Here is a 27,270-nt window from a genome sequence, read left to right on the forward strand (position 1 = left end):
CCACAGTTCCAGAGAATTTGGGAACTGGCAGCTGGATCCTGTCACTGATAAGACGTGACAGAGTGGAACTCAAAAGGATTGCCGACCCCACGGCGCTCTCTGACTCCGTTGAAAATAACGAGGGATTTGTCTTTACAAACAAGCTCTGGGTCTGCTGATGGACAAAAATAGGTACTAAGAGATAAAAGAAACAACGGGAAGAACCATAAACTCCACAGGGATTCATTGACTGGCACAAGGAAAAGAAAAAGGGGGGTGTACATTGGAAGGGCGTCTGTATTAGGTGGTTCAGGAAGACTGTGCCTCTGAAGCACCCCGGCCAATGGGGAAAGAGAGAGGGAAACGCAGCAGGAAAATTAGGATTACAAGGAGGCTGCGTCCTCCAAAAATTTGGCAGACCTCAGAGGAAATGCCCACGACCTCTCCCTTTATCTGAACAGAGTTACAGGAATTCCTCTGTCTCCTGTTTGGAAATAAAGCTTGGTGTTTGTGGGTTAATTTTCCTGGCACTGTGACCCGGGAAAAGGACGAATTAAATCCAGATGTTTTTCACCCAAAATTAATGATCCAAGTCCCAGCGGGGAATTCCAGGGAATGGGAAGTTCTGGCCCAAATCACTGAAAAAGCTGAAGAAAACCAGCTGGAGCCAGGAGACACGATGGCAAACAGGCAATTAAAGGGCTTTTGCCTGAAAATGAAGACATAAAAATGGGGAAACCCTGAACCCCACACAGATCCTCCAAACTGTCCAGAGACAGAAACCCCACCCCCAAAGCCATCCAGGGACCCCCAAAACCACATGCAGATCCCCCAAAATACCCAGCGATCTCCTCAGCCCTCTGGACCTCCCAAACCACAAGGTGCCTCCGGGGAGATGGGGGTCCCTGGAAGGGTTTTGGGGCTCCTGATAAACGACACGGAGAAGAGGAATTGTCACTTGCCCTGAAGGTGCTGGATGGAGCTTAAAGACAACTGGCAAAACAGCTGAAAGGATGTAAAGGCATGCACTGAGGATGGCAAGCACAGCTGGAGCCAGAGGACAAACAGGCAACAAGGAACAGAGTTTAGGGCTTTTTGTCAAGTCACGGAACAACAAGTAGCAGTGCACGCTCAGGGAAAACCTTCAAGGAAAGGACACGTGTGATATGGAAGCATTCTGTGACTACGACCACCAGAGACCCGCTCGTGGTCCCGCCAGCACCACACCCTGTGGCAAAGTTTCACTGCACGCATCAGATTAAAGGAGAAATCCTTCCGTGTGGCCTGCGCAGATAAAGAACGCCTGCTTTCTAAGTGTGTTCCAAAGTTTATTTGCCAGCCAATTTTGGAATCATTCCCTTGGACGGGCTTGCGGATCGGAGGGGAGCTGAGAGTCCTGTTGGGATTCAGGGTCCCTGGGAGGGTTTGGAGTTTCCAGGGCAGATTTGGGGGGTCCACGGGGGAGATTGGGGGTCTCTGTCAGCAGGATCTCAGCGCTCTGCCGCTTTAACCACACCGAGGGCCTCCCAAACCACATGGGGACCCCCTCCACCCTCCTGGACCGCCGAGTCCCTTCCAGGACGCCCAGAACCACACCAGCCTCCCTCCACCCCAAACCTTTCCCCGCGGATCCCAAACAAACTCACTAGGACCCTCAAAATCACCCCAGTGACCACCCCCATAACTCCCTGGGCATCTGTCAGCACCCCCAGACACGCAAACCCCTCCAGGGACCCCCATTTATACTGCAGGGCTCTCTCAGTGCCTCCAGAGCCTCCGAACCCCTCCAGGGATCCCCAAAGCCCTTCCACGGACCCCTCCCCTCCCCCACCACGCCTTCAAGTGATTCCCTGGCTGACAGGTGACCCCTATGACCCTCTAACGACCCCATGACCCTCAAGTGGGCTCCTGGCCCAGAAGTGACCCCACAGCCCTCAAGTGACCCCATGGTCCTCAAGGGCTCCTCTAGTTCCCCACCCAGTGGCTGCTGCCACGGCGCCCCCTGTAGGCCATCACATGCACCGTTCCTGATTGGCTCACGAGGGTCACGTGACCTCAAGCCTGGCCCTCTCCGGCGCAGGGTCTCAGGAAACGCCTCCTTTGCAGGCCGCAGGGCATCCTGGGAGCCGCATGACTTCCAATATGGCGCACACCACAGAGCGCCGAGGCTGTCACGTGACCCCCAAAATGGCTCCTGCAGCAAAGGCTCATGGGACTCTCGCCTCCCACCGGGTGGCGCCCCCTGGTGCCGAGGCGCGCGGCAGCTGCTGCTGATTGGCCACGGGGCATGGTGGGAGCCCCTGACTGTGAGTACAGTGCTGGGTACCCAGAGAGCTGCTCCTCATTGGCCAGAGGGCCTTGTGGGCCTCATGTGGCCTCCAGCATGGAGCCTGCCGCGAGGGTTCCCGGGAGACAGCCGGGGGTGAAGCCCAACCCTGGTGCGTGCGGAAGAGCCTCGGGTGGGTCACGCTGTGAAATACAAAGCTGTGTTTCATGTCAGGTACATACAGGCAGCGTGTGTACTTGTGATTGTGACATGTGTGGAAACTGATCACGGGACAATTAAAGGTCGAACTCTAATAAATAACTGAGGGAGTAAAGCATGGAAGAAGGCCTTTGAACCTATCCTTTGTTTGTAATTAAAGCTTTAAGGATGTTGCTGTTTGACAGAAACTTTCTGCTGGTAGCTAAGCATTGAACAGCTTTGCAATAATAACCTTTTGAAGTATAATTTTAGAATATTGCTTGTAGTAAGGAGCTTTGAAACAATAGCTTTAGAATATATAAAAAGGAAACATGCTTATCTCGACACCTTAGCAAAACAGTAAAAAGCAGCTTGAGAAAGGAAGATGAACATCAACTCAAGGATTGATAGCTTTGACCAAGGGAAGCTGGACATCACTGCTATGAGATTTATAGTCTTTGCCATTAAAAGGTGGGCCCACATCTGGAGTCTGGACCACACCAGCTGGGAGACTTCTTTCTTCTTTCGGAAGCCAGACCCCACCATCCGGGGATACTCCTTTCTGGGGTACATCCTGAGAAAAACTAACAACAGTGTATAGAATTTTGATGTGAAAATTGGGACTAGAAACTGCTGAGAAAGCGTGTGTGTACCCCTATAAATACCTGTAAGCCTCAACAATCGGTGTGCAGCTGGAGGGAAAATTTCCCCCACTGTACCCAGCACTGTTTTGCTCATACTTTACCATATTTAATGAATTGATTACTGCTTGAATATTGGCCTTGTCAAGCTTCTTATTCATATCACTGTGACTGCGCGGGCACCGCCCCCTGCAGGCAACCGCGGGGAGAGCCCGGCAGGGCCCTGCCCACGGGGGCGTGTCCAGCGCTGGCTCCGCCCCTCAGCAACGCCTCAAGCAACACTGGACCCGGGCTCATCGGGGGCGGAGCCAAGCAGAGGCCCCGCCCTGTCCTGCCCAGGGGCGGGGCCTGAGCAGGGCCTGGCTGGGAGGCAGGAGAGGGTCGGGGAGAGGCGAGGAGCCCCGAAATGCGGAGCCGGCACTGAGCCCGCGGGGCCGGTGCTCTCGGGAGGAATTTGAGGGGTTGCGGGACGCGCTTATGGGCAGAATGGCGGGCCCGGGGCATCACCTGGGGTCGGGTGGGCTAGTTGGGGGTCCCCGAGACGCTCTTGGAGAACAGTGGGGCAAGGGTGGGAATTGGCAGGAACGTAGGGGTCTGGGGCGACATTTGGGGGTCTGGGGAGCGCTTGGAGTCCGGGACAACACTGAAGGAACGGGGGAGCAGACTGGGGTCTCAAGCGGGCACTTGGGGATCTCGAGGGCCGGGCTGCTATCCCACCTCCTTTGCACCAGACGCTCCGTTCGCTGCTCCACGCAGAACCTATGCGGGAAGTGACGCAAGGCCCTCCGAGCCCCTCAAATTCCCCCCTCAGGCCCCACCGGCTCCGTTGCCCGAGCTCTCGTTTGGTTCCGTCCCAGCGCTCTAAACTCGGGCGCTGATTGGTTCAGGGCGGAGACGGGCGGGCGCTCCGGCCAATGGCAGGCGGGGGAGGGGAAAGGCGGGAAGCGGCGGAGCCGAGCGCGGCGGGGGCGGGGAGGGGTCCGTGGGAGGGCTTTGCGCATGCGCGGAGGGGTTCGGGGGCTGTGGAGACGCTGAGGGAGCCCTGCAGTATGAATGGGGGTCCCTGGAGGGCTTTAGAGGCTCTGGAGGCACTGAGGGAGCCCTATAGTATAAATGGGGTCCCTAGAGGGGTTTGCGTGTCTGGGGGCACTGAGAGATGCCCTGGGAGTTCTGGGGCGGGGGGGGGTGTGTCCCTGGGGTGGTTTTGAGGGTGCCAGAGAGGTTGTTCGGGATCCGCGGGGAAAGGTTTGGGGTGGAGGGAGGCTGGTGTGGTTCTGGGCGTCCTGGAAGGGACTCGGCGGTCCAGGAGGGTGGAGGGGGTCCCCATGTGGTTTGGGAGGCCCTCGGGGTGGTTAAAGCAGCAGAGCGCTGGGATCCCGCTGACAGAGACCCCCAATCTCCCCCGTGGACCCCCCAAATCTGCCCTGGAAACTCCAAACCCTCCCAGGGACCCCGAATCCCGACAGGGCTCTCTGAGCTCCCCTCTGATCCGCAAGCCCGTCCAAGGGAATGATTCCAAAATTGGCTGGCAAATAAACTTTGGAACACACTTAGAAAGCAGGCGTTCTTTATCTGCGCAGGCCACACGGAAGGATTTCTCCTTTAATCTGATGCGTGCAGTGAAACTTTGCCACAGGGTGTGGTGCTGGCGGGACCACGAGCGGGTCTCTGGTGGTCGTAGTCACAGAATGCTTCCATATCACACGTGTCCTTTCCTTGAAGGTTTTCCCTGAGCGTGCACTGCTACTTGTTGTTCCGTGACTTGACGAAAAGCCCTAAACTCTGTTCCTCATTGCCTGTTTGTCCTCTGGCTCCAGCTGTGCTTGCCATCCTCAGTGCATGCCTTTACATCCTTTCAGCTGTTTTGCCAGTTGTCTTTAAGCTCCATCCAGCACCTTCAGGGCAAGTGACAATTCCTCTTCTCCGTGTCATTTATCAGGAGCCCCAAAACCCTTCCAGGGACCCCCATCTCCCCGGAGGCACCTTGTGGTTTGGGAGGTCCAGAGGGCTGAGGAGATCGCTGGGTATTTTGGGGGATCTGCATGTGGTTTTGGGGGTGGGGTCTCTGTCTCTGGACAGTTTGGAGGATCTGTGTGGGGTTCAGGGTTTCCCCATTTTTATGTCTTCATTTTCAGGCAAAAAAGCCCTTTAATTGCCTGTTTGCCATCATGTCTCCTGGCTCCAGCTGGTTTTCTTCAGCTTTTTCAGTGATTTGGGCCAGAACTTCCCATTCCCTGGAATTCCCCGCTGGGACTTGGATCATTAATTTTGGGTGAAAAACATCTGGATTTAGTTTGTCTTTTCCCTGGTGTCATGGGGCCAGAGGGTACCAGGGGGACAGCAATTCTGGGAGTTCAGGGAATTCGGGATGATCCCTGTGGGTCCCACACCTGTTGTGACATCCCTGTGGGTCCCACACCTGTCACGACATCCCTGTCACTCACATCCATCAAGATGTCCTGTGAGTTTCACTCCCATCGTTTCCCATCAGTGACAGGATCCAGCTGCCAGCTTCCAAATTCTCTGGAACTGTGGGTCATGCCCCCGTGCCCTCCTCCCCCTGCCCCCATCCTGAAATTCTGCTGAATCTGCCCAAATCTGTATGGTTTGGCTGTGATTTGGGTATTTTTATTTGGGTATAAATAGAGACAAACACTCTGTGTCTGAAGGGGCCCTGGAGTTCAACAGCCAAGGCTCTGGTAAGTGGGGAAGAGTGGGGAGGCTTCATTCCCTGTTTATTCCTGGTTTTCCTTATTGTTTGGTGATGGGCAGAAATTGAGGATTTTTTCTGTCCAAATTTCAGATTCTTTTACCCTTTCCCTTCCCCAGTTTTATGACTTTTGCCCCCTTTCCCCCAAAAGTTTCATAATTTTAACCCTTTCTCTTTCAAAATGTAGGATTTAAACACTGCTTTTCCCATTTTTTTTTGCTCATTTCCCCCCAAATCTCAGGGGTTTGCCCTTTTTGTGCGCTTTTCTCCCAAATTTCAGATTTTTTTTTTTTTTGTTCTCATCATGCCCCAAATTTTTTTTTCTTCCCCTTTTTGAGGCCAAATTGAGCATGTGGGAGGGTTTGTGTGGGACAAGGTGAGTGAAGGGTTTTCCTGGGTGTGTTGCCCCATTTTGATCCAAATTTGGGGGATGTTGGGCAAAAAAAATACCCATTTTGACTGAAACTGGGGGGGATTTTGGGAAACATTTATCCTTTCCATGAAGTTTTAGTGTGGATTTGGTGGAAATGGGGTATTGAGGTGGCATCAAGGGCAGGGCTTGGTGGGAGGGCTGTGTCAGCATTTTAACCCCGTTTTGACATGAATCTAGGTGATTTTAGTTAAAATTCATCTGGTTTTGGGGTGAATCTGATATAGATGGAGACTCTGATGTGGGCTCCAGGTGGGGGGGAGGATGGGGAGGAGCGATGTTTAATCCCTGTTTGATGCCATTTTGACCAAAACGGAGGGGACTGGGTGGAAAAATATATTTTGACCCAAAAATGGGAGAATTTGGGAAGAAAAACCATTTTGATCCAAACTTGAGGTATTTTAGACAAAAATTTTAGAGTTTCGCATGTTTGGAGTGGATTTAGGGGCAGTGGGAGCCAAAAGTGGCCCCAAGAGGTTTCTGTGGGCTGAAAAAAAGGCATTTTTGGGTAATTTGGGGGTTATTTGAGGCTTCTGGGGACACCCTAGGGCTCACATGGATTTTTCCCACAAAATAGCAGTTCTCAGTGATTTTCTGTGTTTTTCATAGGGATGGCACAAGATGGGATCTGGTGCCTCCTCCTTCTCTTCTGTGGTAAGTAAAACTCCTGTTTTCCTTGCAAAATCCCCAAATTTGCTCAATTTTGTACATTTTCCCAGGCTTTTTAGCACAGAAAATGAAATCCTTAGTCCCTGGGCTTGTTTTCACTGAAAATTTTTTTCTTCCCTCATTTTGCATTTTCTCCAGCAACCTCTCCGCTGCAGATTTATTATTTTTAACCAAAAAACCCATTTTGAAGTATTTTTTAAATCCAAAACATTTTAGAATCTTCTTTTTTTTTTTTTTTTTTTTTTCATGAATGCCTCAATAATATCATGGGAAAAATCCCCCTTTTCCTCACTTTCTACAGAAAAAAGAAAAAAAAAAGTGCACTTTGTCCTGGTTATTTCAGTTTACTTTTTGGTTTGTTTGTTTTTTGTGGTTGGGTTTTTTTTCTTTGGGTTTTTTTTTTTTGTGTTTTTTTTTAGCTAAAATTCTTAGTGATCAGTTTTAGTGTTTTTCCAGGACAAAGCCCCAAGATTTATATGCTGGAACTGTATTTTCTTCTAGGGAAAAAAGATCTATTTCAAAAGATTTTTTAAAAGGAAAAAAAGACCTTTTATTTGCTCTTTTTAAATAAAAGGAGGTGGTTCTTAAGGGGAAAAAAACCCCTTTTATTCCTTATTTTCCTGGCATTTTTCTAATTTTCATCAAAGTCTTTTATCAACCCAATTTTTAGGTAGTGTTCTAAAGAAAAAAAACATTTTATTACCTTAATATTTTTTGTTTATTCTTTTTTTTTGTTTAATTTTATTTTAAAAATTTATTCATTAAGGCAAAAAAAGCCCTCTTGAACTCTGTTTTAGGTTTCAGGTATTTTTAAAGAAAAAAACCTTTTTCACTCTGTTCTAATTATTAAAATTCCAATTGCTCATTTCCTTCTTGATGTTTCTTCAAAATCCCCCTTTTTTAAAAAAACAACTCTTTTTCATATATTATTTCAGAAAGCCCCCTTTAATCCTATTTTTTTATTCCAAGTTAAACCTCATTATTCCCTATTTTTCCCCCAAAACACTCAAATTCTATTTTTTTTAAAAAAACCCACCAGAATTAATTTTTTTTTATCCAACATCCCCAATTCCCTATTTTTTAAATTAAAAATAAATCCTTATAATGGGTTCTTATATATACATTGAGTTTTAATCAATTTTCATCTCATTTTTCTGTTTTTTTCCCCTGACAATCTTAAGATTTTTTTTTCTCTCTTTTAATTAGGAGAAGATACCCACTCTTTTTAATGTGTTTTGGGGCAAAAAATGGCTATTTTGTTCTTTCATAGCATTAAAAAAATCCCTGAAAATGTTTTTGATCCTTTTAAAGTATCTTGTTTAGTCTTCTTTTATATATTTATGTATTATTTTATATATGCATTTTATCTTATACAAAATACATAACATTTTAATTGGCTGATAATAATATTAAATAGTGTAATTGAATTGCATCCTATTGATCAATAGGACAATAATTGCTTATTATTGATTATCTATATTTTATATGTTGTGGATATTTGAATAATATACATACACTACAACAGTTCTATATGAATAGTTAACATTATCTCTTCTGTAATTATATAAAAATACAACGTGTGATCTATTCTGCTGTAATTATGTTGTTATTATCATTATTCTTGATTTGCATTTTTTAGTAAAAATTTCTGTGAAAATTCAGTGTAAAATTATTTAAAAGGTTATATGGAAGTACAAAAGATATGAACTATGAAAACATAATATATTCTCTATTCATATATTACTGCATTTATTAATATAGCAGACTATATATTTCTATTATATATAATTATATCTAGTTATTAAGAGATAATTGTAAATGATAAAATAGATATAAATTACCACAAATATAATTATATAATACAATTAATGATTATTTCACAATGTAATATGATGTGGATTTGCATAATATTATATGAATGACTGTTATAATACAATAATAACAGTATGTAATTAATGCGTATTAATAACATAATTATATATTATTATATTCTGTGTTACAATGTGATATCTACTATTATAATTGTTATATTAATTATATATAATGATAGATTATATTGCAATATAATATATTATAGTGGTATATTAATTCCATTCTGGTCTCTAATATATTCTCTGCCTTTGTAATTTTGCTCCTTACTGCTCATTTCTGCTTGATTTTTACAATTCTTTTTCCCAAACTCTTTCTATGAAAACAAGAAATAAAATTATTTAAAATCATTATCTGTATAATTTTATAGAGAGAATATAAATCATCTACTGTTGTATATAATTATAAAAATAGCGTGTAAATTTATTTTCTACTATTATTAATACTGAAATAAATTTAATAGCCACAGTGTTCATTATTATATTACTTTAATTATTTTAAATATTCATGGATTTGGATTAAATATTTGCTGATATTTCTATCAAAATTAAGTACAAAATAATAGGAAAAATATGACTATATATTTAAATATAAGTATTGTGTATCACAGTGTTATAATTAATAGATCTGTATAATAATAACATAGGAAATTATATGACTAAGTTATATAATGGATAACAAGTATCTATACAGATATATTTTAGCCTGTTACTATACAGTAACAGGCTAAAATGTAATTTACTTATTTTCACTGATATGTGAGTCCTATATTATTAATATTTTATCAGTGTGCTAATAAGTGGTAATATACTAAAGTATATTACATAATACTAGTAATATGTCATGAACACAGGGCATAATAATATAAATATCTAGTAATATTGTTGTATTAAGGAATAGTGTTTTATGTAATTAATATTAGTTAACAATATAACATTATTTCATATTTTTAACACATTGATGTATTTTAATATTTTGTTAATAGAATACAAATGTTGTTTATTAACATAACAAACTGTAAATAGAATTTCTATTATGATTATATATTAAAAATGGACTCTATAAATTGGATACCGCAGTCATATCTTTATTGCAATTTCAGTACAATTCCTACTGAAAATAGGAAAATCGATATGTTAGCACATACAGAATTGATATAAAAATATAAAAGCCCCCTTTATATAACCTCTTTGGTTAACATAAAACTTAACCAAGACCCCCTTTTCCCCCTCTTTTCCCAGCGCTCTCCAGTGCCAGCTACCGGGGCCGGAAGTTCCTGGCTGTGTTCCCGCAGAACGACGATGAGTCCCCCAACGCGTACCTGCAGCTGCTGCTCACTTCCTATGGCCTTGCTGACACCCAGGTGTCCGTGATGCTCCGCGATGGCTCTGTCACCAAGAACATCACCCTGAGGCCAGATGTCACTGTGCCTTTGCCCCTCCCTGCTAACCTGGAACTCACTGGAAGCCGCATTTCCCATAAAACCTTGGTGGTCCAGGCCAGCGCTGACATCTCCGTGGTGTCTGTCAGCACCAAGGGCTACACTGTGGGTGCCACTGCCCTCCTACCTATAGAGAGCCTGGGCACCAGATACTATGTGGTGACACCTGTTGGGAACGACACTTACGGGCTGACTGAGTTCGTGGTGGTCAGCGGTGCCACCACCACCGCTATCAGCATCACCACCACCGCCACTTTCAACTATGCTGGGGACACCTATGTCCCTGGTGCTGTGCTCCGCCTGTTCCTGCAGCCCTACCACAGCCTGCAGCTCCAGAGCAGGCAGGACTTCACTGGCACAGTTGTGGTGGCCGACACCCCTGTGGCTGTCCTCAGTGGCCACACCTGTGTCAAGGTGTCTGCTGGCTTTGACTTCGTGGTGGAGCAGCTCCTCCCAATGACAGCGTGGGGGAGGAGCTATGTGGTGCCACCCATCCCGCTGCAGACAGACATTGACTTCGTTTATGTGGTGACAGATGAAGACAACACCATCACCTACAACACCGGGAGCGGGAATGCCACTGTGGCCATGGCGGCAGGAGCGGTGCAGAAGTTCGTGGTGAACCGTAACTCCCACCTGTACATCAGTGCGGCGGTTGCAGTGCAGGTGGTGTTTCTCTTCAGCGGGTCATCTTGGCAAGATCCCTTCCTCCTTGTTGTCCCGCCTGTCACCGCCCATTGCACTGCGTTCCGCTTCAGCAGTGTGCCCAACCAGTATAACCACGCCATCCTCATTGCACCCACCACTGCCATTGCCACCACCACCCTCAACCATCAGCCAGACAATACCGTAGTGTGGCAGGCCATTCCTGGCACAGATTTCTCCTGGGCCAGCATCACTGTGAGTGCAACGATGCAGAGCGCTGAGAACTCGCAGGTGCCCATTGGGCTCCTGGTGTTTGGGTTCCACAGTCACACTGGATATGGCTTCCCGGGGCTCTGTGCCGCCAGTGAGTACCGTCAGTCCATTGTTGTGTCACCCCAATGGTTGGGTGTTGTGCAGTTGACCATTCATGGGTTTTCCCCTTTTTTTAAGGCCCCACACCACTCTCCTGTGAGGATTTGGTATGCGAGGACGGGTGTGAGATGGTGGATGGACTACCAGAGTGCATCCAGGAGACTTTCTCCACCTGTTGGCTTGCTGGCGGGTCACACTACCACAGTTTTGATGGAAAAACCTTTGATTTCATGGGAACATGTGCCTATACCTTGACCACCCTCTGCGATCCCGATCCCACCCTTCCTGCCTTCTCTGTTGAGGTCACAAAGAAGGAAAAGGAGAACTCCAAAGTTTCCTCCATCAGCTCCATCACCATCCATGTCGACAATGTCACTGTCACTGCTGTCCAGTCTGAGAATGGGATGGTGAGGGTAAGCAAAAACCATCATGATTTCCCATTTTTTTTGAATTATGCTGAAATTACATATTTAGCAATGATCTTGAGGGCCTTTTCCTGGATAATTCACGGATTTGCTAGCGTGCAGGTAACCCTTGCATGAAAACACTTCTAGTCTTGAACTCCATGCCCAATTTTGATGGATTTTGGTTGTTTTGCTAGTTGTTGCTGTCTTCCAGGTGAACAACCACCGCTCGCGCCTCCCCATCTCCCTCTCCCATGGGAAGCTCCGCATCCGCCAGAAGGGTAAATCCATGTTGCTCCAATCAAATTTCAAGCTGAAGGTCCTCTACAACTGGGATGATCATGTAGTGATCAAACTTCCGTCTGCTCTTTCTGGAAAAGTCTGCGGAATGTGTGGGAACAACAATGGGTATCCCCATGATGACGTTCTCTCTCCTGATGGAAAACAAGTGTGGGATATTGTGGAGTTTGGGCAGAGCTGGAAGGTGACCAGTGAGAGTGGCCACTGCCAGGACACCTGTGACGGTGACTGTGGGCGGTGCAAATGGGACCAGGTGCTGATATACAATGGAGTGACCTGGTGTGGGAAGTTGTCCCAACATTCTGGGCCATTCCAGTCATGTCATGACACCATCAGTCCCAATATCTACGTGAAGAACTGTATCTACGACCTGTGTGCCAATGAGGGGCATCACGACGCGCTGTGCCATGCCTTCGAGATCTATGCTGATGATTGCCTGGAGGAAGGGATCAATGTTTCCGATTGGAGGACAACAGTGGGATGTCGTGAGTAGAGGATGGTTGGGTGAAAATACTCCTTGGAGTGGGTGGAGCCTAATTAATGTGGGGCTAAAGATCCATGGGATCGTGGGTTGGGAAAGGTTATGGCAGCAGATCCAAGCAGGAAATCCATGGAAGTCCAGGGAGATGCCAGAAAGCCCATGTAGAAAGTCTACAAAATCCATGGAGTCTCTAGAAAGTCTGAGCAGGAAGCCCTCAGAGACTCCAGAAAGTCCAGGTAGAAGGCCTAGGAAGCCCATGGAGACTCCATAAAAATCCATGGAGACTCCAGGATATCTGCGTAGATAGTCAAAGAAGTCTGTCCCTCCATGTGCTGCCCCACCTGACTGCTGTCTCTCTCCCTGTCCAGCTCTCACTTGCCCGCCCAACAGCAGCTACAGCACTTGTGGCCTCGCCTGCCCCCCTACCTGCAACATTCCCGCTGTGTCATCCAGCTGTGCCGCTGTCACCGCCTGCGTGGACACCTGTGTGTGCAACGAGGGCCTTGTCCTTGATGCCAACACCTGCATCCCCCCCTCTGAATGTGGCTGTGTCTTTCGGGGTCTCTTCTATGGCCTTGGCGAGGAATTTTGGGGTGACCCCACTTGCACCCAGCGCTGTGTGTGTGACGCGGAGCAGCGGCAGGCAGTGTGCCGGGCTTCTGGTTGTGGCACTGAGGAAGAATGCCGAGTGGAGGAGGGGATCCAGGATTGTTATCCCAGAAGTTTTGGGGTCTGCACTGCTGTTGGAGCTACCCACTATGAGACCTTTGATGGCAAGAGGTTCATCTTCCAGGGGACATGCGTCTACCTGTTGGTAGGGTTGTGTGAGGACACCCAAAATTTGGTGGGGTTTCAGGTGTTGGTGCAGAATGGCCACCGAAGTGACAACCTCATGTCGTCCATTGCCGTGGTGACAGTCAAAGTCTACAACAAAACCATCAGCATCAGCAGGGAACATCCTGGAAAAATCATGGTGAGTTTAGGAAATGATCCCTTATTTTTTCACCACATTCTCCGCCTTGTCCCAAACCTCATCCCATTAATATCTGAAGTGTAATTAAATCAGCATCATTTGGCTGTTCCAGATCAAAGAGTGGTTGATCAACCTCCTCTTGGGAATTGGTCCTTCTCATTCTCTTAAATCCAAAATTTAATTCAATTCAAAATTTAATTAAATTGACGCTTTTTGGTTGGTCTGGCTGTTGAAAATAGTTTACTATCAGTCTGCAAATTTGATCAATTTTTATGGTGTTCTCCCCAGATTGATGAGCAGTTGGTCAATCTCCCGTATCACTACAGCGAAAGAAAGATTGTTGTCTATCGTCACGGGCAGGATGCGGTGGTAGTGACCGATTTTGGCCTCATTGTCACCTATGACTGGTACAGCCACGTCACCACCATGGTGCCCGGTGGCTTCACCAACGCCCTGTGTGGGCTCTGCGGGAATTACAATGGCGCTGCAAGTGACGACATGATGATGAAGAACAACCATGTGACGTCAAACCCAGATGCCTTTGGGAGCAGCTGGAAGGTCACGGATGTCCCAGGATGTGGTGAGAAGTCAACAGTGGAATGTTCTAGCACTCTTGCACCTTCCCAGTTGCAGCAGAAAGTCTCTGGGATGGGATGTGAAATTATTTTGGAAGTGGATGGACCTTTTAGAGCATGTCATGACCATGTTGATGGCCACCAGTACTTCCAGAGCTGCGTTCATGACTCCTGCCTGTTCCCTGATGAGGAAGAAGGGATGTGTCCAATCATTGCCCGCTACGCCGCCGCATGTCAGGCTGCTGGTGTGTCCATCGGGAGGTGGAGGACAGATAATTTCTGCCGTAAGTTGGGACAATTGGAGGGTTTTTCCTTCAGCAGACTCCAAAGAATCCTCAAGTCTGCTCCAAATCCATGTTTGAACAACCTAGAGGTGCATGGGAATCCAGTGGGAATTACACCCAAAGTCTTGATTGATCCCATAATCCACCCAAAATAAACCCTTCCTCAGGAAGAAGTTGTCTCATCTGGAATAACTGATCCCCTCAAATCTCCAATTTCCTGGTGTTGGCTGAAAAGTGGATAATTTAGAGGGAGAACCACAAAAAAATGTACCAAAAATTGTGGAATTAGGTTAAGGGGGTTCAGCCTGGAGCTGAGGACCCAGTTTGGAGCAATCCCATTCTTTGAATGAATGTTACATTTTTCTCCATAGAAATATGAGAAATCGGGTGGTTTAGTGGACGAATTCCTATTGTAATGGGCTGGGATATTCCTTATGAATGATCATTGGATCATCAGACAATCATTGGATTGTCATTTGATGATGCCCCTTGTCATGTGCACAGGGATGAAAATTGAGAGTTTGCCATGGGCTAAAAAACTCTGTATTTGGTGAAGTTTGCACCTGAATTCCAGGAATGTTCCAGGATTTGGCTTGGAATTTCCTGATTCTTTATGAATCCCATTGTTTCCCGGCAGATATTCCCTGTCCTTCCAACAGCTCCTATGAGCTCTGCTCCCACACCTGCCAGCGCACCTGCGGCGCTGACTCTGCCACGTGCCAAGGGCAGTGCCGCGAGGGCTGCACGTGTCGGGATGGCTTCATGCTCAGCGGCGACGAGTGTGTCCCCATGTCCCACTGTGGCTGCAGCCACCATGGAGTCTACTACAAAGAGGGAGAGACATTCTACCCCACGGAGCAGGAGATGTGCCAGTGCCTCTCCGGTGGCACTGTGGAGTGCCAAAATGCTTCCTGTCCTGATGGTGGCCATGGGAAGGTCATCAGTGGTGTCTTCCAGTGTCCCTTACAGGTGTCCAGCACCTGTATGGCCACAGGTGACCACACCTATGTTACCTTTGATGGGATGGCCTTCAACATCAGTGGTACTTGCTCCTACATCCTCACCCAGACCTGCACAGGTGACAACGTGACATCGTTTGTTGTCACAATCCAGAAGGAGGCACGGCAGAAGGGGAAGGTCTCCAGGATCCAGGCATTGTCTGTGGAAGTTTATGGGGTCACCTTGACCTTGAAACAAGGAAAGGGGACAGGTGTCATGGTAAGGCATTTTATGTTCCAAATCTCATGGGATCCCTCCCAAATTTGGTTTCCTTGATGGAAGGGACACCTCAGCCCATGTCTAATCCCAGTCCAACTTTTCTTTCTAAGCAAGATCTGTAAATACATTAAAACTTTGGTTGGAAGTTCTTTTCCCTAAATTTTTCATTCTACTTCAGTCAACCCTGAAACTCTGTTTCCTTGGTGAAGGGAGCCCTCACCCCATCTCAAGACTAATCCATTCTCATCCGGACTTTGTCTTCCAAGCGGGATCCACAAATCTGTCAGAATATTGTTTTGAAGGTGTTTCCCCCAAATTTTTGGTCCCACCTCCTCACTGGAGGACTCTTCCTTCTCTATCCCAGGTGGATTCCATCTCCCACCACCTCCCCACCATCCTGAGCGAGGGACAGGTCCAGGTCTACCCACATGGGACAGGTGTCCTGCTCCGCACTGACTTTGGCCTCGTTGTCCACTATGACCTTGTCCAGCACGTGATGGTCACGGTTCCCCAGACCTACACGGGGCGCTTGTGTGGCCTCTGCGGCAACTACAATGGCCAACGCAATGATGATTTCCTGCTTTCCAATGGCCAGCTGGCTCCAGATGCAACAGCCTTTGGATCCGCATGGAAAACAACAGATACGCCTTGCAATGACACCTGTCCCAAGGATGAGTGTCCCACCTGCACAGAGGAGAAAGTGGCAGTCCTCCAAAAACCCAACTACTGTGGCCTCCTCACGGCCCCCGAAGGTCCCTTTGGCTCCTGCCATCGCATCATTGACCCCATCCCCTATTCCCAATCCTGCATCCATGACCTCTGTATGACGGGAGGGGACACACACGTCCTGTGCCAGAGTATCCAGAGCTATGTCACTGCATGCCAAGGTGCTGGAGTCACCGTGGGGGCTTGGAGGACACCATCCTTCTGCCGTGAGTTTGGGAAGGCACGGGGCAAATGTCCCCTGTTTGGAGTTGGGAAGATCTCCAGGTGATACTGGAGTTTGGGCGGGGGGGAAACCAGATGGGGAATGTTCCCTGTTTGGGTCTGGGTGACAGTGGTGACACGCAGGACATAGGATGATGGTGATGGGATGAGCTTTAAGGTCCCTTCCAACCCAACTCAATACATGATTCCATGAAAATTCCAGCCCCCAGCTGCCCAGCCAACAGCACCTACTCCCTTTGCACCGACACCTGTGCCAACATCTGCACCGGAAATACCACCACCTGTCCCCAAACCTGCAGTGAGGGCTGCCAGTGCCACCAGGGTTCTGTCTTTGACGGACACAGATGCATTCCCGAGGATTACTGTGGATGCTTTGTGGATGGGGAATACTATAAGGTAGTTTTTTCTGGCCTTTTTTCCTGTTTTTAGGCGTTTTTGTCTTTTTTCCCTTCATTTTTTTCCCTATTTTTATACATTTGCTTCCTTTTTCCTTCTTTTCCTTCTTCCTTCTTTTATTTTTATGTCCTTACCTATATTTTTCCTGCATTTGTTTTCCTTTCTCTCATATTTCTCTGCATTTACCTCTGTTTTCATGGTGTTTTCTTTTTTTTTTTTTCCTGGCTTAATGTATTTATATTTTAAAAATTAATTTTCCCCCATTTTCTCTACTTCTTATGCATTTACACCTTTATTTCTTGCATTTTTCCCTATTATTCTTTCTCATTTTCCCCTTTCCATCCTCCTATTTTTATGCCATATTTCCCCTGCATTTCCTTTCTTTTCCCCTATTTTTAGGCAGTTGCATCTTTTTTTTCGTGCCTGTATATTTCTCTGTGTTCTGCGTTTGCATTTCTTTTTCTGCATTTTTCCCATTTTTCCTATATTTATGCTTTTCCCCAGCATTTCCCCCCTATTTTTATACATTTATGTCTTTTTTTTCCTGCATTTCCCCCTTTTTTCCCTATTTATGGGGAAGGTATGCATGTGCATCCCTTTGCCTGGCAATTTGTTCACTATTTTCCCTATTCTTCTGCACTTATGTCCTTTTTTCTGCATTTTTTCTTTTTATCTTCTATTTTCATGGATTTCCCTTTCTTCCTTCTCCCTCCCCACAGCCCCATGAGATGCTTTTCATGGATCACTGCCAGCGCCGTTGCATCTGTGTCCCTGGCCAGGGCCTTACCTGCCACGACCACGATTGTGCTGAGGACGAATCCTGTGAAATCCGGGAAGGGGTCTTGGGATGCATCAAAAAAAGTGAGGAAAAATGAGGGAAGAAGGAGGTTTTAGATGCAAAGTGGATCTGGGAGAGATTGAGGGCTTGACTGGGGAATAAAGGGAAGGGGAGGTAGAGGGAACAGAATTCTGTCTGTGTCACTAAGGGTCAGGGATGGGACATTTCTTCCCGTGGTTTCTCCCGAGGTTTTTCTTGCATGTTTTTCTTCCCCATCCCTTGATTTTTCCCATGGCTCCTCCCGTGTTTTCTCCCATCCCATGGCTTCTTCCATGGTCTTTCCCATGCTTTTTCTCATTGTTTTTCCCATGCTTTTCCATGCTATGATTTCTCCCATGGTTCATTCCATGGTTGTTCCCATAGTTTCTTCCATCCCGTGATTTTTCCTATTCCATGGTCTTTCCCATCTTGCAGTTTTCTCTCTTACGTGACTCCACCCCACTTTCTTCTCCATCCTTTTGCCCAACCCATGGCTTCCCCCAGTGTTGACCTCCTATTTCACCCATCCCGTGGCTCATCCTGCTCTCCCTCCCCTCCCAGACCCCTGCAAGTCCCTGCGCTGCCGCCCCAAGGAGCGCTGCCGGCCCCGCGGTGCCCAGTCCCGCTGTGTCCCAGCCCTGGTCGCCACATGCTGGGCGTGGGGTGACCCACACTTCCGAACCTTCGACGGCCTTAAATTCGACTTCCAAGGAACCTGCACCTACACCATGGCTGAATCGCATGGGGATGACCCTGGGCTGGTGCCCTTCAGGGTCCAAGCCAAGAATGACATCCGTGGTGGGATCCAGTCTGTGTCCTATGTCTCCTTGGTCCATATTGACGTCTACGGACAACGCATCTCCTTCCGCCGAAATGAAGACGGAAGAGTCCGGGTGAGTTGGGTGGAAATGTGAGAATTTGGGCTTTTTCCCAACTTTTTGCTTCATCCACCTCTTCCCTATCTCCTTCTTCATCCAGCAGTGCCAATGTTATTTTGGGATTAAATCGGTCAGATTGGGAGGCTGATTGTTGAAATACTGAGATATTTTGGGAATAAAATGTTGGGATATGTCAGGAATAAAAAGTTGAGAAATGGTGGGAACAAAATATGGGGGATAGAATATTTGGATATGTCAGGAACAGAATATTGTGATAAGATTGGAATAAGATGTTGGGATTTGCTGGAAATAAAATATTGGGATATGTCAGCAAAAAAACAGGAATAAAATGTTGGGATAAACTGGGATAAAATGTTGATGTGTCTAGGGAATAAAATGTTAGGATATTTCAGGAACAAAATGTTGGGATGCAGCAGGAATAAAATACTGTGGAGTGTTTGGATATTTTGGGAATAAAATATTGGGTCATAGTGGGAATGGAATGTTGGGGTATGTCAGTAATAAAATATGGCAGGAATAAAATGTTGGGATATGTAAGATCTAAAATGTTGGGATATGATGTGATTTAGTGTTGGAATATGCTGGGAATAAAGAATTGGATTATGTGAGGAATAGAATATTAGGATACATTTGGAATAAAATATTGGTGTATGTTGAGAATAAAACATTGAGATAACTGGGAATGCTGGGCCATTGGCAGGTGAACGGGGAGGTGACGCTGCTCCCGGTGCTCCTGGCAGACGGGAAGGTGCGGGTCTATCCCAGTGGGCTCCATGTTGCTCTGGAAACAGATTTTGGTCTCTGGGTCTCCTATGACTGGAACTGGCACCTCCTGATCAACCTCACCAGCAGCTACTACCGCCATGTCCGTGGCCTCTGCGGGAATTTCAACCTCCAGCCCCTTGATGACATCCCCAAGGCTGGTGACAACATCACTGACATTGTCACATGGGCCAAAAACTGGAAAAGTGCTGACTCCGAGGTCGATGACCCGATTTGTTGGGATTATTGTAATGGAACATGCCCAGTGTGTGATGAGAAGAAGAAGGAGCTTTATGGTGGGAACCAATATTGTGGGATCATCAAAAAATCCTTCCAGGGGCCCTTCAGAGCCTGTCATGACATAGTGAAGCCTCAAGACTTCTATCGCAACTGCCTGTCTGACCTGTGTCTGAACAATGGGGCGAAGTCGATCCTCTGCCAGGTGCTGGAGACCTATGCAGCAATGTGTCAGAAGCATGGGGCCATAGTCCATGACTGGAGGACGCCATCAGGATGCCGTAAGGGCTGGGGTTTTCTTTGAGAAGGGAAGGAGCCAGAGTCGGGGAGGAGGGGAATGGAGTGGGATGCATCCTGGGTTGAAGCCCTCAAATCCCTCAGGTGATTCTTGGAAGTTCTCCTGGTGCTCCAGCTGCTTCTTGTGTCCCAGAACCCACCCCATCTTTCCAAGAATCCATCCTACATTTTTAAGATCTTTCCCACATGTTCCAGGCCTTTATCATTGTGTTCCAGATCTCATATTGTGCATTCCAGACCCCATCCCACAAGGCCCAGACCCTTGCCACATGGCTCAGCCCTCATCCCACTTGTCCCAGTCTCTTCCCACATTTCCCAGACCTTCCTCTTTGCAATCCAGGCCCTTCTTGTTTTCCAGACCCTTCCCCATGTTCAAGACCCTTTCCCAATCCCCACCTACTCTGTCGAATGCTGTCCACTCCCCTAATCCCTCCCTCATCCCAGTTTCCTCCCCCTGCAGCCTTGCCTTGCCCTGAAAACAGCCACTATGAGCCCTGTGGCAGCGCCTGTCCAGCCACCTGCTCCGACTGGGAGAGTCCAGCCCCCTGTGACCAGCCCTGTGTGGAGACCTGTGCCTGTAACCCCGGCCACGTGCTCAGTGGCAGACAGTGCGTGCCGGTGTCCCGCTGTGGCTGCACCCGTGATGGTCGCTACTACCGTCCTGGCGAGGAGTTTTGGGGTGATGACGCCTGTCGCTCCAGGTGCAGGTGTGACATGGAGCTGGGAATGGTGGTGTGCGAGGACTCCGGGTGTAAGCCGGGAGAGGTGTGCGCGGTGGTGAAGGGCGTGCGGCGGTGCGTGGCCAGCAGACGCTCCATCTGTGTGGCCACTGGCGACCCCCACTATACCACCTTCGACGGGCGCCGCTTCGACTTCATGGGTACCTGTGTCTACCTGTTAGCTGGGCTCTGCTCCACTGACCCCACCCTCATCCCCTTTGCTGTCACTGTGGAGAACAATCATCGTGGCAACCACCTGGTCTCCTTCACCAAGGTGGTCACCGTGGAGGTGTACAACATGACCCTCAGCTTCAGCCAGGAACATCCCCAGAAGGTCAAGGTAGGGATGAAGGAGTTGATGGGAGAAGTTCAGAGTCATTGCATGGCATCTGGGGAGGGCTCAAGGTCATGGGATGGTCCTGAGGTGCACTTCAAGGTCATCATCACATGACACCTGGGTGGAGTTTCAAGGTCCTTGTAAGGTGTTCAGGTGGTTTTCAAAGTCATTTCAAGGCATCTGATTTGGTTTCAAGATTCTTGTACGGTGTTTAGATGGGTTTCAAAGTCATTGGGGTGGCGTCTGGGTGGGCTACAAAAATCACCTGGGTGGGCTTCAAAGTCATTGCATGGTGTCTTGGTGGGCTACAAAGCCATTGTGTGACATCTGGGTGGGTTTCAGAGTCATTCCATGGCATTGGGTTAGATTTTAAGGTCATTGTATGGTCTTCAGGAAGGTTTCAAGGTCATCATGTGGTATCTAGGTTGTCTTCAAGGTCGTTCTACGACACCTGGGTGGATTTCAACTTCATTGGGTGGGTGACCTCATGCCACCTGTGACTCTCTTGCCAGGTCAATGGTGTCCTGTTGGACCTTCCCTTCACCCACAGCCATCAGCTCCAGGTGTCCCTCCGTGGTGTCCATGGCTTCATCACCACTGAGATGGGTATCACTGTCACCTTTGACTGGTACAGCTACGCCCGTGTCATCATCCCCAGCACCTACGCGGGCGCCGTCTGTGGCCTCTGCGGCAACGCCAATGGCGACCCCGACGACGACTTTGTCACCCGCGATGGCCACCATGCTGACAACGAGACCCACCTGGGGGACAGCTGGAAGGTCGGCGATGTCCCTGGGTGCTCAGCTGGGTGCAGCGAGGGCTGCCAGGGGTGCAGCGACGCCCAGAAACATGCCTACCGTGGGGACAAGCATTGTGGGCTGCTGATCAAGAAACGGGGGCCCTTTGCCGCCTGCCACGACATCATCGACCCCGGCCCTTACTTGGAAAACTGTCTCTTTGACGTCTGCCTGTACAAGGGACACCAGGACACCGTGTGCCAGGCCATCGCCACCTATGCTGCTGACTGCCAGAGCCAGGGCGTTGCCCTGCGGCCGTGGAGAACGGCTGCCTTCTGCAGTATGGGGGGACCTGGGGGGCTTGGGAGAGTACGGGGGGGTTTTGGAGGGCAGAGAGGGACACAGGGGTTGGGCAAGGAGTTTTGGGCTGTCCATGGAGGTATTTGGGGTGTTGGGCAAGGGGAAGGGGAGTGGGGACTGTCTGTGGGGGCTTTGGGGTTTCTATGGCAGGTTTGAAGTGTTCCCAAGGGTTTTTGGGTCTCCATGTGGAGCTTTGGGGTGTTAGTGGGGGTTTTACGGTCTACATAGGGAGTTTTGGGGTGTCCATGAGGAATTTGGGGTCTACACAAGGGGAGGCCTGGATGAGGGGTTCTAGGGTTCAGACAAGGGAGTTTTGGGGTATCCACGGGAATTTGGGGTGTCCATTAGGGTTTTGAGGCTTTGCAGGGAGTTCTTGTGGGGCTTTTGGTGTTCCCAACACTTCTCCCTTCCTGACAGGCCTTGTGTGCCCCCCAAACGAGCACTATGAGCTCTGCGGCCCCTCCTGCCCTGCCACCTGCCAAGGCGAAGCTGGACCTCAGGACTGCTCTGATGCCTCCCAATGCTTTGAAGGTTGTTTCTGTGATCCCGGATTTTTCCGGAGCGGGGGTAGCTGTGTGCCCCTCCCCCAGTGTGGCTGTGTTTTTGAGGGCCGCTACTACCCCCGGGGAGCGCAGTTTTACCCTGCGCCCCCCTGCACTCAGCGCTGCATCTGCTCTGAAAATGGGGAGCTGGAGTGTCACCCCGCTCCAGGCTGCTCCCGTGACGAGGAATGCACAGTGCAGGATGGGGTACTGGGGTGCCACCCCCGCACCTGCAGACAGTGCCAGGTTTTGGGGGCAGGGGATTACAGCACCTTCGATGGGCACCTGGGGAATTTTGGGGGGTCCTGCACCCTCTTGCTGCTGGAGTTGGAGAGGGGTGAGCCTGAAGAAGAGCTGGAGCCTATCACGGTGGCCTTGGAGCAGGAGGACACTGAGGTGCAGCGGGTGACGGTGACGGCGCACGGGGTGACCGTGGTGATGGACAGGGGACAGCAGTGGGAGGTGACGGTGAGTGCAGGCCCTGGGGGCTTGGGAGTGCAAGCCCTAGTTTTGGGGTCAAAAAGATACTCGGGGGGGCAAAAAAGGGATGGAAATGGGGTTTTGGGAGGTGCAGCAGTGAGGAAAGGCCTTGTTGAGGATGAAAGCTCTGACTTTGGGGCGCATGCCCTGTTTTGCAGATGCAAGCCATGTTTTGGGGGCAATGCTTTTGGGGGTGAAAGCCTGGTTTCGCAGGTACAAACCCTGTTTGCGGTACACACACCACTTTTGGTGTGCACTCTGGGGTGTACAGATCCTTTCTGGTGTGCTAACCGTATGATTGAGGTGGAAACCATGATTTTGGGGTTGAAAACTCTCTTTTTGGAGTGTTAATCACCATCCCTTTTTGGGATGTAAACCGCGGGTTTGAGGTGCGCAGAAGGAAGTCCAGATCCTAGTTTTGGGGGTGCAAACCCTGTTTTTGGGGATGCAAACCCTAATTTGGGGGATTAACCCCACCTTTGGTCGTCTGACTTCCCTTTTGGGATCCTCACCCCTGTCTCCCCCCAGGTGGATGGCGAGCGCCACTTGCTGCCGCTGTGGCTGCGTGGGGGTGCGGTGGGGGTGGCGCAGGTGGGGTCCCACCGGCTGCTCCAGGTCCAGGGGGGTCCCAAAATCCTCTACGATGGCAACGCGTACATGGTGCTGACGCTGCCCCCACCATCCCGCCGCCCCCGGGGCATCTGCGGCAACTTCAACGGAGACCCCAACGACGACGACCCCGACGGGGAGGCTCCAGGCAGCTCCCCCCAGAACTGCACCCGCCTGGGGCCCGCTCCCAGCTGCTCCCCGGAGCAGGCGAGGCGCTGCGCGGTGCTCGAGGACCCCGAGGGACCCTTTGCGGGGTGTCACAGGGCGGTGCCGCCCCGCACGTACCTGGTGACCTGCGAGCGCCAGGTGTGCGGGGAGGGTGGAGACCCCTGCCCGGGCTTTCAGGGCTACGCAGCCGCATGCCAGGCAGCCGGAGGCGCGCTCCGGGAGTGGCGGGAGGCCACGGGTTGCCGTGAGTACATGGAGGGCTTGGGAATTTTGGAGGGGGTCGGGAATTTGAGGTGACAGCAAGTTTGGAGTTGGGAATTTGGGGTGGTGAAGTTTTGGGAGGATGGGAATTCACGGGTCAGGACTTTTGTGGGGACAGGAATTCTGCAGGGAGTGGAAATTATGGTGGGGGTGGGAATTTGGAGGTCTGGGGGAGTGGGATGGAGCAGGGTGTCATACCTGCATGGAAAAAGGGGTACATGTCTGCATTGCTAAGCCCTCATCTGGGGAATGCCCAAATCACACCCCCAAAGGGGACCCCCCAAAACGGGAAGTCTGTGTCCCCCGGTGGAACCCTGTGCAACCATTGGGGCCCCCCTCGTCCCCAAACTGGAGCCCCATGGGAGCACCCACCCCACAGATGGGATAGCACTGATCCCAGGAGACACCTATTGACCCCAGATGACTCCCCAGTAGCCCCACTGCCCCCCAATTGACCCCCTTTGTTTCTTCCCTCCTTTTCCCAGCTCTCACCTGCCCTTCCAAGAGCCACTACCAGCTGTGTGCCCGCACCTGTGAGCACACCTGTGCGGGTGTGTCGGCCCTGCCCCCCTGCGGCGAGCGCTGCTTTGAGGGCTGTCAGTGCGCCGAGGGGCTGCTGTTCCACGGGGCCCGCTGCGTCCCCCCCAGCAACTGCGGCTGCCTGCACCAGGGGCGCTACTTCCAGGTGGGTGCAGCCCCGGCGCTTCCCAGCACAGCCCAGTTCCAGCCTCAGCTCCTTCCATGGTCATCCTGGGTCCCTTCAGTGTGCCTCCCACAGTGTCCCCAGTCCCTCCCAGTACACCCCAGCATCCCCCATATCACCATTTCTCCTTGTGTGTCCCACCTTCCCCCAAACACATCCCCCAGTGGATCACCCTTTATCCCAGGGTCTCTCCTCATGGTGAGAGAGCTCAGGGTCTCTCCTCCCCTCCAGTCTCCCCTGGTATTCCCTGTATTGTCCACAGTCCCTCCCAGGGTAATCAAGTCCTCCCCCAGTTTCCCCCCCAGTGTTCCCAATCCCTCCCAGTTTGTCGCTGCTCCCCCCACAGTGCCTCCCAATGCATCCCAGTTTCTTAGTGGGGGTAATTTAGTGTCCTTCCCAGTGTCTCCCAGCATGTCCCCCCAGTGTGCCCCTCATGGGGGACATGGGGATGTGTGGGGATATGGCCACATGCTGGGGACATGCTGGTGTTCCCCATGGGCACCCATTGGGAATATGGAGACACACAGGGGATATGGGAACCATGGCCCCCCTTCCTTCCTCCCATGAGACCTCACAGCAACATCATCCCCATGTTTTGGCCATTTTAGGCCACTTTTCCCCACTTTTCACATTTTATCCATGGAAAACAGATCGCTGAGACCATCCTGACCTCTGACTGCTCCCAATCCTGCGCCTGCCTGGGGCCCGGGGCCCTCCAGTGCCGCCCCTTCAGTTGTCCCTTCGGCCACGCCTGCGGCCTCCGTAATGGCACCCGCACCTGCATCGCACACCCAGGGCGCTGCGTCCTGTCCCCTGCCACCCGCTTCGTCACCTTTGATGGTGTCACCGGGTCCACCCTGCTCACTGGCATCTATGTGGTGGCCAGCGTGTGTGACCCCGGGGACTCCGTGTGGTTCCGGCTGCTGGTGGATGTCAGGGACGTTGGGGACCAGCCGGCAGTGGTGGCACTTCACCTCTTCACCCCCCACGGCCTCATCACTGTGCGGAGGAACAGGAAGGTCTGGGTAAGTTGTCACCACCCTGGCTGGTACCCGAAAATGTTGTCACCACTGCGCGTTGTCACCCTAAATGTCGTACTGACCTTCATTTTAATAAAAAAAAGGGTATTTTTTCCCTAATTTCAGACCCAGTAAGAGTCCACATGGATTGTCCCATTCCGCCAGCCCCACAGGATGTTCTTACCTTAATTTTTTCCCAAATTGCTCTATTATGCTCCCAGTTTCCTGCCAGTGAAGCACCTGTGTGGGTCATGGTCACTAAGAGGCATCCATAAATTGACACACTCCATAATTTTGACCAAAATTGCTTTTTATTCTCCCAATTTCACCTACATGGGTTGTCCCTCATCCTACCCCCACCATGCCTTGATGCATCCCATCATTTATCCACAAATCTCCTCTCTTCCACCCAGATTCTTCCAACTACCCTTCACCCCTGCATCGCCCCAAATCCCCCTTTTTCCCTTAATTCTGTGTTCTCCAGCTCAACGGGATCCCCACCCCCCTGCCCGCGGAGTTCCCGGGACCGTTGACCATCACGGAGACGCGCACGACCCTGCAGATCAGCCGAGCCCCGGGATTTCTGGTGGAGCTGGGCGCCGCGGGGGTGACGGTGGAGGTGCCCAGGGAAGCGCGGGCGACGCTCTGCGGCCTCTGTGGCGACTACGACGGCGCCGCCGGCAATGACCTGCGGGGGCCCGACGGGACGGCGACGAGCGACCCGCAGGCACTGGCTGAGGCCTGGCGGGCGCCCGACTTCACCTGTGGCTGTTGAGTCTGTTGTAGATATATTAAAATCCGTGCACAAATGAAATATAACGCTAAAAGAGATATACACAATATATGTAGATAAAAGTTATGTTTTGGGGTTTAACACGGCAGTGGCGCTTGGAATCCAAAAAATCCTACACAGGAATTGAGATATCTGTTTCCTCATCAGCTTGTAGCTCACAGAGGTGTCCACTGAATAGAATCTCTAGTTAGCAAGTAAAGAGGAACTTCTCCTGTAGAAGGAACTTCTCCTCCTATAAAGTAAAGAGGAACTTCTCCTATAGAAGTTCCGAGCAGATTTCAGGAACATCCCAACCATCATGGCCCTCAGCGATCGGAGATAAACCAGAGACGAGGTAGTTCCCGTAAACTGTGTTATGTGTATTCCGAGTTCCTGTAAACCTGCTAACATGTAAAAGGATTCCCGTAAAGTGTAGCTAGCATGTAAAAGGGGATTCCCGTAAACTCCATTATACATGCATGTGTTCTCAGGTGTGTGATGTGTATTCTGCAGCTGCACAGAGTGAGAGACAGAAGTCTACAGCCAACAAGAGGACTACGTGAATATTCCAGAAGACTCCAGATTTGGCACTGTTTACCAATTGCCGTGGGTCTTCTGGGCAGTCAGGACTTGGTGAAGTGAAGGAGAGATCTTGACTCCATTTCAGAAAGCTGGTTTATTATATTATGATATATATTACATTAAAAAACCACACTATAACTATACTACAAAGAACAGAGAGGAAGATTCAT

General features: G+C 49.7%; 1 protein-coding gene across 1 annotated transcript; it reads left to right on the plus strand.

The window, feature by feature from the left end:
* Positions 1-5,689: 5,689 nt before the first annotated feature.
* On the plus strand, positions 5,690-26,620 carry LOC119704071 (Fc fragment of IgG binding protein). The gene is made up of 20 exons (XM_038144750.1): positions 5,690-5,783; positions 6,834-6,878; positions 10,004-11,212; positions 11,299-11,633; positions 11,839-12,409; positions 12,774-13,378; positions 13,667-14,237; positions 14,875-15,455; positions 15,820-16,387; positions 16,606-16,799; positions 17,519-17,660; positions 18,178-18,509; positions 19,216-19,795; positions 20,272-20,870; positions 21,380-21,944; positions 22,382-22,974; positions 23,515-24,007; positions 24,510-24,709; positions 25,378-25,752; positions 26,231-26,620. The coding sequence occupies exons 2-20, from the start codon at positions 6,836-6,838 to the stop codon at positions 26,519-26,521; spliced, it is 8,847 nt and encodes a 2,948-aa protein (XP_038000678.1). The 5' UTR covers positions 5,690-5,783; positions 6,834-6,835; the 3' UTR covers positions 26,522-26,620.
* Positions 26,621-27,270: the final 650 nt, after the last annotated feature.

Source organism: Motacilla alba, chromosome 8, assembly GCF_015832195.1.
Source record: "Motacilla alba alba isolate MOTALB_02 chromosome 8, Motacilla_alba_V1.0_pri, whole genome shotgun sequence".
NCBI classification, from domain to species: Eukaryota; Metazoa; Chordata; class Aves; order Passeriformes; family Motacillidae; genus Motacilla; species Motacilla alba.